Source organism: Gallinula chloropus (assembly GCF_964237585.1).
Source record: "Gallinula chloropus genome assembly, chromosome: 2".
Classification (NCBI taxonomy): Eukaryota; Metazoa; Chordata; class Aves; order Gruiformes; family Rallidae; genus Gallinula; species Gallinula chloropus.
Window position 1 is genome coordinate 24,985,861 of NC_140086.1, and position 21,378 is coordinate 25,007,238.

The window sequence follows — 21,378 nt, forward strand, 5'->3', positions numbered from 1 at the left end:
CTTCCAGCAACAGTCACACCAGTAAGCAGAAACACTGTTTGCCTCAAAGACAAGCTTACCACATTCTTTTACTACCACGCTCAGAACATGCTGGTTTATTATCAAGTGGAGGTGGGTTTGTTGGGTTTTTTTCATTCAAATTAAATTCATACAGGTGGAGTCCCCATTAAAAAAAATAAAAAAGAAAGGAAAAAAAATAGAGAAAAAAAGGCAGAGACTGTCTGGGTAGAACATCTCCATTGCAATCCCATTATTGCACAGATCAAGAATGACATTTTTTTCAACATACGGGAATGAAAATGTCCAAGGCCCCATTTTGAATTACATTCTCATGTTGTTCAGTGCAGCTTTTACAGAAACTTCCTGAACAGCTCCAAATGGCACCATGTTTTATATCTGATGCAAAAATGTAGATGATTTGATAACAATGTCCTGACTCTACACAAGAGAGAGCAAACTGGACGGGATGATCTCTAGAGGTCCCTTCCAAGCCCTGCCATTCTGTAAACAAACTTCTATTAGTTAAAAGCTCCCTACCATACCTCTGATATATTGTGACCACACTATGACTTAGAGCCATGTTTACAGCTGTATGATCAAATCCCTCGTGATTTGGATGCAGTCAAGGAAAACAACCTCAAGTCCCCTCTTTTAAAGCTGTTTCTGGTGTTTCACTCAAGCACCACCTCATAGCCCAATGCAAAGTGGAAAAAGAGCCAGTGATGACAACTGTAAGCAACCTAGAACAACTGATGTCACCTATGCAAGATTATTACTGAATGATCACCACGATTTTGACAGAGGGGAGTTAAGAATGTAATACATTCCTTTAAAACATCTAAATATCTATATCACAACACTTGTCTTTCCTAAGCTCCCCAAACGCATGTTTTCATAACCAGAAGCCAATTTGACTGGTACCTGGGGCATTAAACCCAGATTAGATGGATTTATATCTGTGTCTTCACCAACCTGCCTTTCTTTTGATTGTTGTACTAACTTTTTAAATCACTTTAAAAAGTTAGTACATGTTTCTTATTCTATGATCATCATTAAGAGAAGTCCGAGAACACAGATGAACCACACAGTATATCAAAAAGTTCAAAATACTCAGGTTTCATTGGAAAGGAGTTGATAGGACAGTTGGTTCCTTTCAAATACATACACTGAAGACTATTTTACACAGCAAACACATACATATACATACACATATACCAACTCACATATAATTCACCTTTCTGAAGCCAAACGTGCACTTGCTAAATGGAATGGCATGCTGCAAAATTAAAAGGACTGCAATGACCTCTTAGCCAAAGTGGGATTAAAGTTCTTTCCTAAAGACAACCTCTGAATCTAAAATGTTTAATCTCTGGCACATATTTATTTTACATCCTCACTTCACTTTTACATCTTCACTGTAAAAGAGTCAGGCATTAGAGGGTAAAGAAAAAGAGGTTGATTATTCTCTTGTTCCAGGTATGTATAGTCAAATTGTCCCCAGGCTGACAGTCTGCCATCAAGTCCCACCACTGACAGCAGCATCCTCAGTGGCAACTCCAGCAGTGGCTCTGGGTTTGGAAAAACATTTTAGCAGAGAAGGTAATAATAATTACTTCAGTAATTAGATTCCGTCTTGTGCTGTGTTACTGAGAGCCCAGGGCTTATCTGGTATTAGAAGTAGCACCCAGAGTACCTTAACAGCCATCTATTTTAGTAAACAGAGCAGCCCAATATCATCTTTCTGAAACAGTGAAAGAACAAACACACTTTTTCCTGTCTCAGTGAACTTAAAATGCACTGCAAATCAACAAGGAGAAGAGAATGACTGGTGAAAAGCAGCAAAAGGTATGTAATAATGCTATCTGCTACACGGACACGCATTCAATACTGTCCTAATTTTTTTCTGCAGAAAGGATGCTCTGCACCGGACAAAGGGAGGCAGCTGTAAGAAGGCCTGAGAGAGGGGCCCAAGCCATGATCCACACCACTCAGGGAGGTGCAGCCAAGACACGTCTGGTTGGGAAGCACCAGCACACAACACAGGCAAAGCAGAGATCCTGCCTGTTTCCACAGAGGTGGAGAGCTGGCTCTGAAGGCAGGAGCTCTCACGCCTCTTAAAATATTACAGGAATGTTTCTAAGTGCTCTTAGCTCAGGCCCTGAGGACCATGCAGAGTCCCTTCCTACTTGCTCTCTAATTAGAAACTTGGAGTCATTACCTGGGCCAAGGGATAATGACATGAAATTGTTAGCAGGTTGTGAATACCAAGCGAAAAAGTTTTTACAGACATCAAGATCATGTTCTCCAAAACACTGCACCATGTCTCAAAATCCTTTTACCATTAACAGATTCCCCGGCAGCTACTAGTCTGACCAAAAATGAGGAGCTGCATGGAAATGAAGAAAGCAAGTAAATGACATATTTAACTGTGTGATGATCCCTTCTTTCCCCCGAGCATCCTGAAATAAAAGGCATAAATGCAGAGAGCACTTGGAGGCTTGAACAGCATTCAGTGCATGTGCTTTTAATTGCGACTGCACATTAACATCTGCCCTAAAATCTAGCCAGCAGGTTTTGGTGGTCAAGAAAAGTACCCATAGTAATTAGGCGGACAGACTAATTAACTAATTAACTTTCCTTAATGCTTCCCATTTAGCACATCTTAGGGATTTAAAATAAAAGACGTATAATTTGGGATGTTTTCAAGATTAAGTTGTCTAAAACTTGCCGATTAGTTTTAGCTGCACAGTGAAATCTGTTTCTTGGCTAAAATTGTTCAGGCCAACAAAACAAGCTGCTGCAGCACAGTGTTGAAGCCCTGACACGTTCAGCCTGTGCTTCTCACACTCCAGCACAGCGAGAGAGCGAGAGCTGCCCTGTCAGACCTGATCTCCTTCATGCTGCTGGCAGCTACGAGCTCCAGAGTAATGGTGGCTGGGGAGCTAATAACAAATTTCAAGGCTGGCAGTGACACTTCTGTGCAAAAAGCTTAGGAGAAAAAAATACCCAGCCACCCAAAGAATTAACTCAGGCTTTGCCGATACGAGGGAGCTGAGCCACCAGCGGTCATCTATTTGTTCAGCTTTCTGCATACAGGCTGGGAAGGGAGACGGCAAAACGAGACTGTGCTACGGCTGGCTTGGAATGGGCACAGCCTGTGCAGGTACACGCTGCTGCCTGCAAGGCTGCTGCTGCCCCTCTCCAGGGGCTGCTGTTCATGCAGGGGCCCAAGTCAGGCTGTGAGGAGCACCAGTTAAAGCCCAAGTGCTACAGAAACCACCACCACCCAGCCTTCAGCAATGTTTTTCTAAAGATTTCTTTTGCTGTCATCCATACATGCTTCATGTCTGCTCTGAAAGACTGCAAGGCTTTTTTTGCTCATTTTGAACCCTTTCAGCTTATTTCAGAGTCTCTGTACTTTGAAGGTGAAGGGCTGCTGCTGCAGCGTCTCATGTGCTTGCAGATTTGGTAGGCATTTTTAAAACACAGAACAGAAATAATACTCAAGGAGTCAATAAAAAACATTGGTTTCATTAATATTTCCTGCTTATCTCTGGCCTAAATCTGGAAACCAACCAAAAGATTTGAGAGCAGCTAGCCTTGAAAGCTGAAAGCCTAAATCTCCACACAGCACTACCCTGGACACTTCATCTCCCGTCTCCCTTCCCTTCTGCCTTACAGCGCCTTTCAGCTCCGGCCAAGCACTGCAGTGGGAAGCCACAGGCTTCGAGGACTCGGGCCTGGAATTTATGTTATACAGAAACGAAGGCTCAAAGGAAAGTCTGCACCACAATTTACATCCAACCCTTTAAATAACACGCAGAACATTCCTGCATCTAAAAGGCCACTGGCTGCTAGAGTACCCTAAGCCTGAATACCTGGATTATTTAGCACTGTTTGGATGATGTGCAGACTAGCACTACTTAGAACATAAAACCAGCTGAACTAGGGAAAATCCCAAAGGTTCAGCCATCTCACTTCCCTGTCTCTGGTAGCAACGTTGTGAGAAAGAATGGGAGAAACAAGAGTGTCTTCCTTCAGTGTATCTGTCCAGCCATCAACAGTTCATGGACTTTCTGAATAAGAACTTGCCTTCCTATCACTGTGTTGCACAGCCCTTGCTGGACCTTTCTCCCAGGCAGTAGTCCATCTCTTTTAAATTTATGTTTGATCATGGCCTCCAATGCATCCCGTGGTGCTGATTTCCTCCACTCAAATATCCACTGTCCAGGGAAGTGTGTCCTTCTGTCTTGAGTCTGTTCTCTGGTTAATGTTGATGTTCAGATCCTCTGGTTATACTGTGGATTTTTATTCTCCATAATGGGGCACCGTTGTAGATTCTTGTGGCTGGGTTCTGGTGGAGAAGGGGGGATTGCAGGGGATAGAGTGACTTTGGTGGGCATCTGGCCTCCAGCCAAGGCGAAACCACCACAAGCACTACCTATAATGTAATTTTATAGAGGATAACTAGTCATCTTTTCTGTGCTATTCATATATGTCTCTCACGTACTTCTGATTTTCCTTTCCAGAGATGACAATAGTTTAGTTGGTAGTTTCCACCTTAAGTCAACCTGGGACAACCTGATAAAAAGTCCAGTGAGTAGCTTTGCACAGTGTAAGGATTAGTTTGCTTTGATTAGTATTTTGCAACCCATATTATCTTGCTGCAGTAACATACAATGCAAAGAACTGCATCCTTAAGAGAGGCCAACAACTAAAGCAGAAGAAGCTGGGATTTTCATTTTGTAGCACAACACAATTCTGCATTTTACTTTTCCCAACTCAGGAAAATAAAATACACCCCAAACTTTTCTCACAAAGCGAAATAAAACAGTAAAACCAAAAACTCCAATCATGCACATTTTCTTAATTACATATTACTCTAAACTTTAACTAAATCTTTATTCTTAGTGGAACTCACCATTCTGTTATTTTCTCTTACAATTTCATCAAAATAGATCTTGTTTATACAAATCAACGTCTCTCAATATCTTTCTTTCCTTAAAGGCCTAAGGAACTCATCTACCTCCTGCAATGCTCCACTACTCCTGCAATGCATTCTAACTATGAGAAACCCCAAAGTATGCACCTAGGATCAAAGCTTTTAATGCCAGTCACAAAAGCACTGTGATCTCTGGACGCTACTGGAATACAGTAGGATCCAGCACCTTGGTCTGTGTCCTCAATATACACAATGTCTCCCCTGGAACTAACTTCCTGATCCCACAAAACACATATAAAAGCTCAAAGTTATGTTAATCACTGAGGTAGGCAGAAGAGACAAAGGAAACAATGTATATAATAAGGATGATCCAAACAGGACGGACAGTGCACTCACAGAGTGAAAAAATGGAAGGACGTACAGAGTGGGGCAGCACGGCGGTCTGGGGCTATTTGTTATTTTCATTAAAGACAAAAATGATGGAGCAGAGTCTTCCTACGCTAAGCAATGACACCAACCAAGGACCTACAGCAGGGACATGGAGCAGTCTTCACAAACTGGAGTCACTTGAGCAACAGAAACAACAAGCTGTTAATCAGTAGGGGAAAGTATAAACTACTACACCAAGAAAGGAAATAATCAGCAGCACAGAAAAGCCTGCTGTAAGAGCAAAGAAATACCCACGTCTCTTGGTTCATAATGGAAAGAAACAAGAGCTAATGCACTTCAATTGCAGCAGGAAAGACTTAGATTGGCTACTAGAAAAAGCTCCCTATGCACTAAGAATAGCAGTGGGACAGACCAGCTGGTCTATAATGTTTCCATTATAGTAAGCCTTCACAAACAGCATAAACAAACGTGAAAGAAATGACACAGGCACTGGTGAGACTGAGCTGGAAAGCAGAATGTTTAGAGGCTCTCTAGAGGTCTTGCCAGCTCTGCGGTTCTTTGAAATCTCATCTGTTTGTTAGGCATTTCTGAAATAGCTCAACAGACTACAGAACTTCTTTCTCCAGTGCTTGACCCGTGGCTATAACCAAGCTTGGCTTGTGAAGCAGAGGGAAATTCACGATCACTATTCCAAGTGGACCTTGCCTGAAGCACTAAGCAAGTCATCAAACTCCTGGAGTAACCTCGTTGCATTTTACAGACAGCCTAGGAATAAAAACATTGTATCAGAGAAATGTCCCACTCCTAAATATTGCACATGAATGGCAGTGCATGTACGTGGTGGTTTGACGCTGGCCAGACAGGAGGCCAGACACCCACCAAAGTAATTCTATCACTCCCCTTTTCAGCTGGACAGGGGAGAAAATGTATATTGAGAGGCTCAGAGGTCAAGAGAAGGACTGGGAGAGATCATTCCACAATTAGTGTCACAGGCAAAACAGACTCAACATGGAATAAAAAACCCATCTAATTTATTACACTACACAAAAACACCCAGTGAAACCAGAGTTGGGTAATGAGAAGTAAACCCAAATTTTAAACCACCTCCCCCCACCCCTCCTTTGCAGACTTAACTTTATTCATGAGTCCTCTCCCTTTCACCCGCAAGGGTGGCACGGGGGTGAGGGGACATGGGGGGTGGGGGTTTTGCTGAGTCCCTCATGAGTTGTTTTCATTCTTAACTGGAGGAGGGGCACATTCTTCACACCCTTCCCCTGGCCCAGTGTGGGGTCCCACCCATAGGAGACAGTCCTCCATGACCTTCTCCAACATGAGTCTTTCCCATGGGGCTTCAGCTCTACACTAACTGCCCCAGCATGGGTCACACTGCAGTCACAAGATTATAGAATGTTTCTCAGCTTCTCAGGCACAGGCTTCTCCAGCCTGGTCCCTGATGGAGTCACAAGACCCCAGGCTCTCCAGCCACTCTGCCTGGGGTTATTGTGACCAAAGTGTAAGACCTGGCACTTGGCCTTACTGAACCTCATAAAGTTGGCCTCTGCCCATCAATCCAGCCTGTCCAGGTCCCTCTGCAGGGCCATCCCACCTTCCAGCAGATCAACACTCCCACACAATTTCATGTCATCTGCAAACGAGGGTGCACTCAATCCCCTCGTCCAGATCATTAATGAGCATGGATAATCCCAACTGATGGACAATCAAGCCCACTGACAACAAACTTGCTCTCTTGTTAGCAGCAGATGAAGTTCTACACTTTTAGGAGTAATCCACAATTCCCAGGAGTCCGGAGGCCAGAGTCTGTTTTCAGCTATTTCTTCACTTCAGCTTTCTTTAAAAACAGCAGCAACAACTACAAAAATTCTCCTGCCCCAAAACATCATTGCTCGAGTTTAATGTCATTAATAGAACCAAACTGGTTTAAAATCTAGTTTAGCCAGCTAAGCAACAGAAAACATGAACATTTTCTTTGGTGGGTTTCCAAGCCCTACATAGTGATTGAGACAGCGCTGTCATGGGCACTGCAAATAGCAAGTTGTTGTGAGAATACTGGCCCTGAAGGATAATAATTCTTAATTAGGTTTACTATGTCTTTGGATGGGGAACTTGAATAAACTGCTTCTCGCATTGAGGTGCGTGCTTCTTCCTAAAAGACAGATTAGTTTACATGTCCCTAAAATACATCTGTAGGAAGCTCTTTCCACAAACACTGCTGTTTTCTTTACATGCATTCATAACATTGAATCAGGTAAAGCTGCTCTTGTGTTAAATAAATGCAAGGTCTGATGATTCCAACAGAAGATGGACCAGCTTAGTTAGGAAGGTATTGAAGACTCCTTCCTCTTTTATTGCACCTTACAGACAAAAAGTACCTCCTCAGCACCCCTCCCCTAACTACTGTCATTAGGGAAACAGTGGAAGCATTACATTGTTTGGTGATGGTGGCAACTCACGTTGGAGCCAGTAACAGTAACCCTGTACCTTCTCTCCTGTATTCCGATGCAACCCATGATCCCTGCTTGAGGACTTGTAACTACAAAATACAAACATATATTTAGTCTCTTTCACACAGTCTTTTTCTGGCTGAATTAACGAGAATTATTACATGAAACCACACATAGTCTTATTGGAAAGAGATATCTGAGGAGGAAAAAAAAAGGTGCTCAATAAATTCTGCTCTTTAGAAATTCAGTAGCAATGAGGACCAAATTTGTAAAATCAGTTTTGAAGACAATCAGTTAGAAGGGTTCACATTTGAAGTCTGTAAATGTTAATGATTTCCTGGAGAGACTGCCACTGAAATAATTTCAAACTTGCTCCTATGAGGAAGATGTCTCTATAAATGATTTCTGAGCTTTGCATTTGTCAGCTAGTTCTGCTATCAAAAGCATTCTTCAGGAGTCTCAGACATTTACACCTAAAATGTCACCTACAAATACAATCGTGACGAGTTTGCTGCCTAAAGGAGGAGTTTTCTGAGTAATATCTAAAGCGCTGTCAGTAAAAAGCTTTCTGATCCTCCATCAAAACCATTGGAGTTCAAAACTCCAGTGTGCCCTGAACAAACAGTTGAGATGTTTTTGCAGCCACCTTTCCATGTAAATCTTTCAGATTACTGGGAAAAAACATGGTGGATGTGCTATATTATTTGCTGTATTAGCTATAACGAGTAAGAAAAGAAAGAAATCACTGTGGTTTAAACTTTAAAGTAACTCTTAGGTCTCTGCCTAGCAGCAGAGTTGGGGAGAAGGGGGAACAGGTACTACTCATGGTACAGGAAGATCAAATTAGGGATTGTTTCAGCAAATGGGAAAATACAAATAAATGGCAGTGGGTGAGTCGTGTGAGGGATCTGGCTGATGCCACTGAGATGCTGCTTTCTTCTCATACAAATTGTGGCAATCAGGGGAAGTCCCCAGTGACTGAAAAAAAAGCCAATGTTATTCTGATTGTACAATAAAAAGCAGCAGGATCCAAAATGCTGTAAGGCAGACAAACTAACCTTAGTCTCCAGGAAAATTATGGACTGGAAGGGTAGAATAAAAGTTGGTGGAAAACTGACTCGGCCACTAGGCTCAACGGAGAGCCATCAACAGTTTGAGGTCTGGTGGTTGGTTAGGGATGGTGTGTTCCTCAAGGGTCAATATGAGGCCAGTTATCCTTTGCATTCTGAGCAGTGACCCAGACAACAGGGACGTACAGTGTCTTCACTAAATTTACAGAAGGATCAGTTCCCTGTGCTGACAGGCAGAGCTGCTGTTCAAAATGCTCAAAATCCAGGAGCTCAAATCCTGACAAGGACCTCAGAAAATTCTGCAAAGACAAAACCAAAGTCCTGGAACAGCACAATCCCCTGTGACAGTATGGGCTGGAGGTGCCCCAGAAGGGTTGGAGCTCTGCAGAAAAGGACCTGCAGATGCTGCTGGACAAGAGGGACCTTGTGTCAATGTAGGTAACTTAGGAGGCTACATAAGCAATAGGATAGCTAACAGGTGAAAGGAAGTGATTTTTTCCTAAATATTGCATCTCCTTTGGGACTCCAGTGTGCAAAAGGTGAGAACAAAGAGGACAGAGTGGACTCACACCAACATGATCATTCTGGATGGATGATCAGCTTGTTCTCATCATTGTTTATCATTCCAATAGCAATTACATCAGCTGTGTTTTGTTGTGATTTTAAAACTTGTTTCCAAACCACCAATGGAAACTCTGAATAGTTGAGGATGTACCAGTCCCTGAAGAATCCTATTAGAAACACTCATCATATGACTTCATATAGGAAACTACTTGGAGAGCTGCAAGCCAGACCTTAATCTGTTCAACCTGTGTCCTTCCCATCAAAGGCAGCTTACACGTGGCCTTCCTGGAATGCTCTGCTACTGAACAGTTTATTCTTTTACTCAGGTTTAATAATGGTGCCCTCTCAGTTTGTTTTCCAGGAAAAAAATCCTCAAATCCACAGATATTTCTGCTGTTGTTCTTAGCAGCCGTTCTGTGTCATTACCCACTTGGTTAGAAATCTCACAGCATTTCCACATGTGAGTGTGTCTAATTTTTCATACAGTCAGACACCAAAAAGGAAAAAAAAAAATAAAGTGGAGAGAATCACTTATAACTTTCACCTTTTTCAATCAGTACATAATTTCCACTTCCAACTTCCTTAGAAAACACAAATTAAGTTATAATTTTTTTTTTCATTATTTGCATGAGCTTCAGTGAAGTCAGGGGACAGTTCTGGGAATGAGGCTTAACTAACTTGTGCTTCCAAACTGCGTATTTAACATGTTAACACTGAGCTCTGTGCGTTAATGTAGGACACTTGGTTTTTTTAGGATCGACAGACAGCAAATGCTTCCATATGAAAAGAATATTCCCACCCACAAAAGCAGAATTCAGCTTTCCTGCAGCAAACAATAGAGAATTAATATGCCTCTCAGAGGCACAGCCGGAATAAAAACAACCGCACCCAAAATCCAAATGAGATCCTGGTTAGATGTTTTTCAAGTGTTTCTTTTCTGGGACAGAACATATTCTCCTCCTAACAAGGTGAGTGGCAGGAACGAATTTACTGATGATGTTTGAAACATTTCTGAATTATATGCATTAACAGAAGCAACCTGTTTAATAACAGGGTCTTGTACCCCAATCCACCTCATGTAATTTTTTGAAGAGTAGGGAAAAAACCCGACCTTACTGATAGTCACAGAAGGGGCGGTGACAAAATGTCTTCATGACAAATAAGTCCATCTGCCAAATAGTGTAAGAACCATTAGAATTTATGATTTTATTTGAAAGACCTTAATTTAAGTTTTCATTCTTAGCTTAATGAGTTTATTTAGCATTGGTACAGTGTTGAATGCACCGGAATAATTTTACTTCTTCTAGGATTATAAAATCAAACCAGAATGTCAGTGTTTAAAATTAATTTATTGTAATATTCCTGTAAGATTATTTTAAAGCTGCCTTGCCTCAGTTTATTTTGGAAGATAAGTGTAAGCGCTGTGTATTATCAGCTGCTAAAACAGTGTGCTGTTATTCTTGGCTTGCGACCAGCCAGAAAACTTTGTCAAATAAAATGCATCACAGACACTTAAGTAAAGAGAATAAAATAAAATTAGATAAAATAAGAAATTCAAGCAGTTCAGCAATGTGATAAAGTTTTTTAAATATTTTTGTTTCACAATTAAAATTTCCTCTGGGACTGGCAAATTAACAATAATTCTGTTTTTTAAACTGCAATTAGGATTATCCAAGCATTGTACAAATCAAAGACAAGATTACTTGATATTAAAAAAAAAAGCTATTCTGTTTGAAATAGATGAGGATTAAATGGGAAAAGATATATTTCATTATGGAAAATGCTTGTAAGATTTACAGTTAGATTCAAAGGGTTTTTTTAAGGACAGTAAGACCTTCCATCTTCTGAATTACACATGGCAAAGAACCTCACATCGTACCTACTGCATCAAACTCATTCCTCCGGCTTAAATTGCCCTTTACTTTTTGAAAGACACCCAAGTCGTGTTTTACACATTCAAAATGATGGAGAATTCACCAAGTCTGCAAGGTGTTTCTGTAGCTCACTAACCTTACTGGAAGAAGGTGTTTGCTTTCTTCCACTCTGAATTTATTTAGACTTAGATAGACTGAATTGCTTTTTGTTGTTGTTTTTTTTTTTAAACAGGGGAGAAAGGTACTGCAATTAGACAGGTGGCTTCCCAGCCTAACATATATGCTATAGTTGAGTCATCACTTAACATAGTTTTGCATAAATGTAAGGTGAAAGAGCAGTGTAATCCAGGCAGGGACAGAGATTGCTTTTAAGTAACATTCAGTGCTTGTGTTCCACTTGAACGAAACATCTCACTGTAAAGTATAATTTCTAGACTTTCAAGCCTTCCTGCAGTTCTTTTGTCATCTTGTTCTCACTAAAATGTCACTAACATTGACTGAAGTAAAACCACTTAGTACTACCTGCTAGTAATTGCAGCATTCGCCCTTGATGGTGTCAACCTTTCTCTTCTTAGTATTTCTATGAGTCTCTAATAAATTGCTCTTAAAATATATTACTGAACAGTGGGACTTCATAGTTAAGTTAGACTTCAGCAAGTTCATTCAGAAGCAGACTTCATTTTTGTCAAAATAAGTATGAATGAGCAGTTTTCAAGTATTTGCTACAATTATGAATTACTTTGCCCAAAAGATGATACATTTTTTTTGACTTGACAGGACTGCCCCATGCCCGCCCCCCCCCCCCCATTAGAAATGTCTGTGTTCTAATGAGAAATAAATTATAGAAGCCCTCTGGAAACTACCAGTAAAATCTGTGTTCAGGCACTGCTTCTAATCACCCAACTCCATCCCTCTCTCCAGCAGGACTATCTTATCTGAATACCTGCATGCTCTGTGTCTAGTCTACATGCTTCCAGTTAAGTATCAGAAGTAGACCATACTCTGATATGTCAAAACAAGACTCCAGCCCAAGCAGAACAAACGTAGAAAGAATTGTATATAAAGTATGGTCAAGCTTGTCTGGCAGCCAGGCTGCATAGCTAATAAGAAAACATGCCATAATCTACAGGCTAGTCCTTCCATTAAGCGATTACTCTCAAAGACTTTATTAACTTTATTAAAAGCAGGTCACATGAAAGGCTAATAGAACTGAGATATTATGTTAAACTATGAGGCTTTTAAGGTATCCACCTTCATAAAAAGTTGCAGTGTATTAACTTTATTTAATTACTCTAGAGTAATTTCTAATTTCAAAAGCCCATTTTCATGAAACAATGATAAATTAGAGCACAGATGAATTATTTTACAGATTAATACACACAGTTCTAGCTGCAATCAAGATTTTAAATGGTTCTAATAGCTGTAGCACTTACAGTAGGTTCTTTAAGTGCCAAGCAATTATAATTGTTCTCTTAGCATACTGGTTTAATTTAATACCTCCCAAGTCGCAGAAAATTTGACTTTTGCAGTGGAACATACTAATTCACCATATTTCCTTTTGGAATGATAAAATAAGATATTTAATGGAAATGAATGACCTGGAAAGGGCAATACAACGTTGCTAATTATCACACAGCACTGCTGATATGTATCAGACTTACTGAAATCAAGTCTGAAGCAAGATATAGGTGCAGACCATAAGCCCCTTACCCCTTATTTCCACACAAAAATAAACCACGCTCATAGTGGCTGGTACTGGTATGCTTCAACACATCCAGAGCACTGTGAACACAGCAAGTAGAGAAATGCAGCACTCATGCAGTAACTAAAATAATCTAAGCCACTGGAATACTGGGCACAAAGCTTGTTTTGTAAGAAACCTTCTGTCCAACTTTTTGCTTCATGTGCAAGCAGGAGACTTTTCACTTGTGTTAGTAACTTGGTCAAATAACTGGAGCTCTCTATGTGATTTCCTAAGCTAAACATCTCAGACCACAAATCACACAAGTGGTATGTATTAAAGTGAGGGAGGTACATTTAATGTCTTTTTTTAAGGAAATCTTTTTCTCTTTCCTTCATCTAATATGAAGGTCTTCATCAAGTGCAACATCACCTTCCTGTGCACAATGAAGCCAAAGACTTTTCAGCATTGGCCTATGAAGTCCTAGACCACGTGAGTCAGATTATTCCCCATTTTCCATACATTTTTTGTACTTTTGCCAATAAAAATAAGCTGAGAAACTGGATCCAGAGAGCCTGTCAAAGTCTGCAAAGAGTATGAAGCAGGTACGCTGAGGGGCAATGCTTCATGAATCACAGCAGAGTACCATTTCCAAACTGTGATAAGCGGAGAATGAACAGAGTTTACCCACTTTTAATCTGAGAAACACAGTTTACCCAATTCTTCAAGCCCATGTGGCAACAGCAAGTCAGGGAGTTTTCCCATTACACCCCTTTCCCAAACATGCCCCTGGCTGACACCAAGCAGAGGGGGAGGATTGGCTCAAGCATGCTGGTAAGCTCACACTGGAGTTTGGGGAACAAGGGATGATGGAGTGGGGGGGGACATGTGGGCAGTGTGCTCCCGAAAAGGTGTAGAACCAAAAGATTTGACCTCTTGTGTAATAAGAAATGAAATTATGCATGTCAAAGTCTGGTGTCTAAGGGCCAAAATACATCTTATTTTAGATGAAAGTAATAAAGAAGCACTCTGAAAATACAGAGCTGAGAGAAATGATATATGATAGTATTTGTTTGCCACATCAGAGAAAATGACTAATAGATTGGGTTAGCAATGAACTTTTGATTTCTGAAGAAACATTAAATTTAGATGAACTGCTGGCTTATTAGTTTCTCAAAGAATAATTCCTCTTCTTGTGTAATGCAACAAAAAAGCAAGACACCGTCACTGTGGAGACAGAGAGACACGAACAACCATCAAGGTTCAGAGTGACACTGTAAAAAGGAGTTTCACCTTTAGGTCACTGGCTGAATTTTAAATAGAGGAGTTGCCACATGCCTTTTGGGAGTTGTTTGATGTCCTGGGTCAGCTTGATCTCAAATCCTGCTCAGTTCCTAACAGACAAATGTACTCGTCATAAGCACTGTAGCAACAGATAACCTCTCTGATGAGCCTGGCACAAAGGAGCATCCTTGAACCAGCTCTCTGGGAAACACTGTGTCACAGCAACCTTCCTTCTGCAAAAACAGGAGAGCACCCATTTCCCTCTACACTAATTCCTCAAGCTGAACTAATGTTCACTGGATACCATGATACAAATATAATCACGTCATTCCCCTTTCTCAGTTTCCGATGGCTTACAGGGAAGGCTGACTCAGCCCCGGTGCTATTACCTTAGGAACAGGTCTAAATCATGTTCAGAGAATCCTTATGGTCATCAGATACCTTGCTTTTTCAACAACAAAGGCCTGAGCAGGTCTAGCAGGGCTTGCCTGATATTTTTTTAACCATTTCAGACACTGAAGAAGCCTGTTGTAAGAAAGCCTGCAAATAAACTAAATAAATAACCCAAACAACCTGTCTCCCCACCCATATTTGCAAATTCTGAACAACTTGATTAGGCCTTAGTGTTGGAAAAGAACAGCTTTATGTGCCACAGTTCAAACGTATACCTAACTAACAACAAATATATAATTGAAGGCTTGGAAAGAAAGGAAGAGGAAGAAAATTGTGTAATTAATAAAGCAGCAGCCTTAGGACCAGTGGTCACCTCAAACCGTAAAACCACAGCATAAAATACAACACCACAAAACCCCCATTTCATTTGATTTATGGTTCATGGAAAAGCAAAACAAACACTATACAAATATTTTCAGTAGCTGAAAACTGGGTATCACTGGAAAAAAACACAGCTTGACATTCCTCATTGCTGGGCTGAATGGTACTCAAAATAATCCAATGGAAAGGCCACTGATGAAAATATTTCTAATACTTTGCAGTCACAAAGCATTAAACTGCTGTGTTTGGTGCAGATCACCTTGCTCGTGCTTTAGAGGTATTAGTTAAGCTTCAGCCTACGGTTTGCAAAGCACTCTGAACTCACATGGTCTCTCTCATCCTAAAATCCCTGAACAGTCACTGCTGCTTTGTCACAAATAAATTTAAGTATCGTTACAAACTACATTTCATGGCATGCCCACTAAAATTAAACACGCTGGAAACTGCGGAGTACGGAGCCAGAGTCCCTTCACCTGTCACAGGGGCAGCTACAAACAGCTCTGTAAAACACACATACTGTTGCCCTCTGTGGATGGCTCAGATCACAAGGAGCAGGAAGAGGAGAATTCTAATTGCATCGAAAAAGGTGAATCCCAGAATCTATTTAACACCAAAAAGGAGCAGAAGTCTAAAAAAATTATGTCAGAAATTGTTCTTATTGTTCAAGTAGTACACCGTATTTTCTCCTGCTGTTGAAGAACCAAAGCCACCGAGTGTATTTTCAAGAAAATATTTAAATAAAATTGATGAAGTGTCAACACTTGACTGCTTGTTTAAATTGGACAAAATTATAAAAGCTGTTACAGAGTGTTCAATTTGTTCCAATGTTATTATATACCATAAGGGCTCATTCGAGCAGTGAGAATACTGCAGACAAGGCGTGAAGATTACAATATGTCTTAGACTTCTCCCCTGTACAGTATAAAATACAATCTAAAGCAGCAGAAATTCTTTTAGTGGAGCTAATTCCTTCCCACCGGGGCTCAATGGGCAAAAAAAGAATCACTGTTCTTTTATGCTGCAAGAACAGTTTGTTATTTGCTTAATGTGAAGTTAAATGAATCAAAGCTTCAGACAGCAAAAAAAACCCCATCAATTAATGTGCCAAATTTTTAATAGGAAAGCAAATCAGATTTATTTAAAAACTGAGGTCTCGGTTCTAGTGTATTTATATTTTCCCAAGGTTGAGCTTATAGTTTATTATAGTTTTCATAGTTTATGTTTTCTGAGGAGTAAGGGTGACTGTGGGAGAGGGGTCACCTTTCAGCCCTGCTCCTGCTGAGTGTACTTTACACAGGTAACCCAGGTGACTCACAAAGAGGACCACGGCAAGCTGTAGCTGTTTATGCTCCAGGTGCACCTCAGCTGATGAAAAGCAGTGTACAAGAGCTCAGTAAGCACTGCCATCACAAGCACTGCTCATATTATCAGCTGAAAACAAGACATTTGAATATTAAATTTTTCTCTCTTCCATAATGAGAATCTCAGATGGGAAACACTCTGGAAATCCTCATCTGTAATGTTCCCAACACCTCACCTAGGAAATAATTCTGATACTCTTGCACTTTACCTAAATACAGGATGAGTGGTGAGTTCTCATATCCCAGCTACAACTCAGACAGGTTGGGCCCTTCCAGGCTGTGGAGGACGATGCATCGCTGCAGTGTCTCAGCAGTGCATGCGATCTCTCTATTCCACTCAGCACGTGGTCCTAACGCTCACGTGAGATGCACCTGCAGAGCCTAGGATCCCGCCTGCATGCCAACATCACAGCTGTACAACATCACACTGAACAGCCTGCACCTCACCTGGAAAGCAGCACCCCAACTAAAGGTGAATCCCTCTCTGTTTAACAATACCCATTCATCCATACTTCATGCACAGCACACATATTTTGTTTGGAAAATTAGACATCCAAACATTTATTGTGGCAGTCAACTTTATGGTATCTTTGTATGCCCCAGGTGAGTGAGATGCAAAGGGTTTTGACCATAAATAAGAAGTATATATTCCATTACCCGACGCCTCTTCCACAAGACCAGGTAAAAAACAAGGCAGTTAATCAAATATTCTAAGCATATAGTAGCTACTAGTAAAACTAGCATGAGAAATGCGCCGGTCTACTTCAGTCATAAAACACCAGAGAAAAAGAACCTTAAAATTTTAAAACTGATCATAAATTTTTAAATATCACTGTTATGAAGCTTTTTTCTTTCTGCTATTTTTCAAGAGTAGAAACCACCATGGAAATTTACTCAGGTTTCACCCAGGCTGGCCTCTCATTGCAACTTGTGCTCTGCAAGCCCCTATGCTAGTGTGGGGTCTCCTGTATGGGGGGGCTGCCAGCAGTGGATCTCTCTCACAGCTTGCAAAACTCTTTGCCAACAAGCTGTTCCTCACTGAGAACCATATAGAACCAAACCAACTCCTAAACAACTTCAAACTTTGCAGAATTTTGCCCTTTAGCACACCTTAATGCCCCATAACCTTTTAAACGACATGTTTCAAATATACTGTTTCTTCAGCATATAAAACAAGAAGAAAAAACTCTGCAATTCAAAGTTGAAATAATAATAATAAAAAAAATATTTGTTCTGCATTGGAGAATTCCCTTCTGCCTTAGTTTACTATTTATAAACCACCAGTCTGGGATTAATTATTATAAATCCTTAAAGCCGAAAAGAAGATTGTGGGCATGTTATGCTACATATAATCTATACCATTATTAAACTGCAGCTCAAATGCACTTTACGTCCTATTTCTGTTGGTCATCTTTTAACATTTCTGCTTTTTACCTATGGTAAATTTTACTCCTCAAGAGAAAGCTTTTCTTACTGTTTTAAAAACCCCAGATCACCCATCCGACGTGCCACTGCGCGGGCGGAGCGGTGTCAGCTGTAGAGTACGCACCGGGCACCCCGTTTCTCATCCAGTAATCGATGTCCGTTCCATCTGCGTTGTCGTAAACATCTGTAACATTGATGGGCTGCAGCAGAGTCATGACCTCTTTCACGATGTCCCGAGCTTTAGCATTGCCAGTAAACCCCAGTCCAGATGGCCTGAAGGTGCCCTCATCAGACTCCATGACGATATCAAAGTTGGAGATATTTTCCTGTGTATGAAAGGAGAGAAGATACTGGTTTGTGATTGCTATTTTAGCTGGCACTATATACTGGATTTCAGATGTCAGTGTGAGCATACTGTAACAAATTTGTTTAAGAAGCAGAGAAATGCTTTCTGGGATCACATGTATATAAGAATTAATGAAGGCAACTAATCTTTCTGTATGGAACAGTTCAAGTTCAGTTTGGAGCCGCTGATACTTTCTAGGAGCCACAACATGACCGGCCTGTTGTCCCCAAATACTTGCTTTAAGACTTATGAAGTACCACCCAGAAAAGTAAGCCACTACCAGTGTATTTCGGTTTTCACTTGCAGCTCTCACTTTCTTCTCAGGCGTGAAACTCAGAAATTCTGCTGTGGAGGGAGGGTATGCAGTCTGTCTGGCTCAGACCATGAAGGGCATCCCTTTTAAAAAAACAGCAGCTGCCTCTTTAAAATACCACATAGTCAACTCTTGACTTCAGCTGGAGGACTGAAATGCCAAGGTTTCCCTGACAGAAAGAGGTTCCCCCCTCTTTTAGGGGAAGTTTGTGTTTTCAAGGTGAGTTCATACAGGAAACACAAAACTTTAAGATTTTGTGTATAAACAGCATGATAGCACGTGCTTTTAGTGTCTACATGAAAGATTCTCTTTAACTACAAGAAGAAAAATTTACATCCAGAGCCATTTATTTGCTCCCCATACACTCAGAATGCTGAGACATAAAGGTTTAATTGGAATCAAGTTCCTAGGGACTTTACCTGAAGGAAGATCTCACTCTTTTTGAGAGGCATGTAACTTCTTTTGGCAAAATAAAACAGCTTGTCTCCAGGTCAGGCAGAAAAAGGTTATACTTCAGACTATCTTGAATCTGACTACGAGAACTTAGTGCAGGTTTTATTCCTATGCCCAGATGTCATTGCAGAATTTTATGGCTGTCATGGCTTATTACAAGAAAATCATTACAAGAGAGATGTGATAGCGCTAAGTAACAGATCCCTGTCGTTAACAGCTTACATAAGACTACAATTCAGTGAAGTATTCTTTCACATATTTCTGTGTATAAAACCAAATATGAACTCCAGGTGGCTGTGAATGTGATACTTGCATAAGTTTTCAGAAGTTCTTAATAGAATTTACAAAGAACTTCGTTTTACACTCTGCTTTCCCAAAACTTCTGAGTGAAACAAGTTTTAACAAGCAGAAGTACTCATTCCTAACTTAGAAATATATCCAGCAGTTAAAAAATTTAATACAAAATCTTTGTATATGGTAACTGCAAATGTTGCAATACTTTAAAAGTAACTGCTCCTCCTATTCACCCATCTAACTACTGGAAATCAAGGTAGATTTAACCAACGTTACCAAACCGCCAATCACTATTTTTATGCAATTTCTCTTTTTATATATATAAAAAAAATCTTCTTTTTATAAAAGATTAAACATAAAGAATTAGGATACATGCTGTGTATAGGCCTTTCATCAAAAGCCTCAACATAAAATCATGATCTGCAGACCCTCTAAACATAGTGGGAGAAAAGCAGATGAAGAAAAGCATATTGCATGGTACAGGGGACCAGTGATGCTCCAAAGTAAGTATTTAGTAAGTAATACAGGCGGTAGTAGGATGGTTGGATTAGATTGTCTTGGAGGTCTTTTCCAACCTTACCAGTTCTATGATTCTAAAGTCATGGGTCCAACAGAAAGGATGTCTGAAGATGTAAATCCTTATAACACAAGCCCAAGGAGCTAGAATTAGGTAAGGCAGTACACATTTCAGTTTGATGATAAATTGCCAACAAAAGTTAACTCAGTTATAGCAAAACCTGCATAAATACCAAGAGACAGATCATTCAGAAGTGGCTTCTTTGGCTAAGTCTTTGAAGCAGGGCTTCTGCTCATTTTTAGAGAAGCTGCAATGAGTAGGAGCAACAAGGCAAGTGGAAGGGATTATTCAGGGCAGTGATGCGAGGAGAAGAGCGAACATGGGAATAAGTGCAGATACAGAGAAGAAATCTCCCCTACCACTGCAAAGACCAGAATCCCTAACTTCCAAAACTATATAAACCACTAGTGTACCAGCATTGCTGCAGCCTGCAGCTGTGAATATAAATTCACATGTGTTTTTAATACGACACTGAGAAAACAAACCACCCACAATACATTACACCATATTCTTGCTCTGTAAGAAAGCTGTTCAGTGCTTAGAACGTGCTGGAGTGGCACGAAAACAGGACGCCCTGGGGAGAGAAACTAGACTCACTGGGGGGACAAAAAAGAAACAGGTCGCAACTGCTTCAAGTACCATGTGTCCGTGAGAAAGCTTTTTCCCTATTTTGCCCACTAGAAAAGAGAATTAATGATAGAACTATTTATGGCCAAGTTTGAAATTTGCAATCTCAAAAAAAGAACATGGGGTTTGGTTGGTTTCACCACACCCACTTCTGTACAAGTATATTGGTGTTTCTACTTATTCAGAAAGAACTACACACTGGGAAACACACTCCAGAGATGGTCCACTGTCCTTTGTTGAAGATGATCTGTTGTCCTTTGTCCTCTACAGTGCAGGGACAACTGCCACTTAGCAGAGCAAGGTGAGACCGTACATTGCTCCCTTGATTAATTCAAGGGAACAGCACAACAAAACAGTAAGATTTTGTAAAATAACTGCAGGATCAGCTGTTTCTGACATTTTTCCTCACAGTGAGTGCATCATTTTTCCTCGCAGTAAATGCATCATTTCAATGAGTATTTTAAACTCAGTACACAATTTTTTCAGAAAGTAATCCCATTTGGTGCATCTTGATACTGTGCCACTTCTCTTAGCACATATCACAAAATTAATATTTGTTGGTGTAACCTGCTGCCTAATTCTCTGAACATCAAAATGGACTTTTATCCTTTGTCTTCCTATGACTCGGTCACAAAAGAGGTCAGTTCTCTTTATCTTATCATGTTTAGCTCCTTGACTGAATTTGTAAATGAAACATTATAATGAACACTGCATGGGAAAATTGGCTTTCTATAGCTTGTGATTTTCACTGAATACACAAATAGACATGATCCTTGCCAATACTTCTCCTATTTTAATTTTTTAAAATTTTCATTCCTTTTTTTCCCTGTTTTCTCTGTAAACTATCTATTTTTATCTCTTTTCAGCAAAACTACAAATATCTCTAAGGCAAACACTTGAGAATGTGAAATTAAAATCAAATCTTTTCAATTAAGAAAACA

The 21,378-nt window shown here is 40.3% G+C and overlaps 1 protein-coding gene across 1 annotated transcript in view; it reads right to left on the reverse strand.

Moving 5' to 3' along the window:
- Positions 1 to 21,378, reverse strand: part of CPQ (carboxypeptidase Q) — a 131,984-nt gene that overhangs the window by 11,743 nt on the left and 98,863 nt on the right. Inside the window, exon 6 of the mRNA XM_084260219.1 lies at positions 17,952 to 18,153. Within this exon, the coding sequence (XP_084116345.1) occupies positions 17,952 to 18,153 (202 nt within the window). The remainder of the gene's footprint in view (positions 1 to 17,951; positions 18,154 to 21,378) is intronic.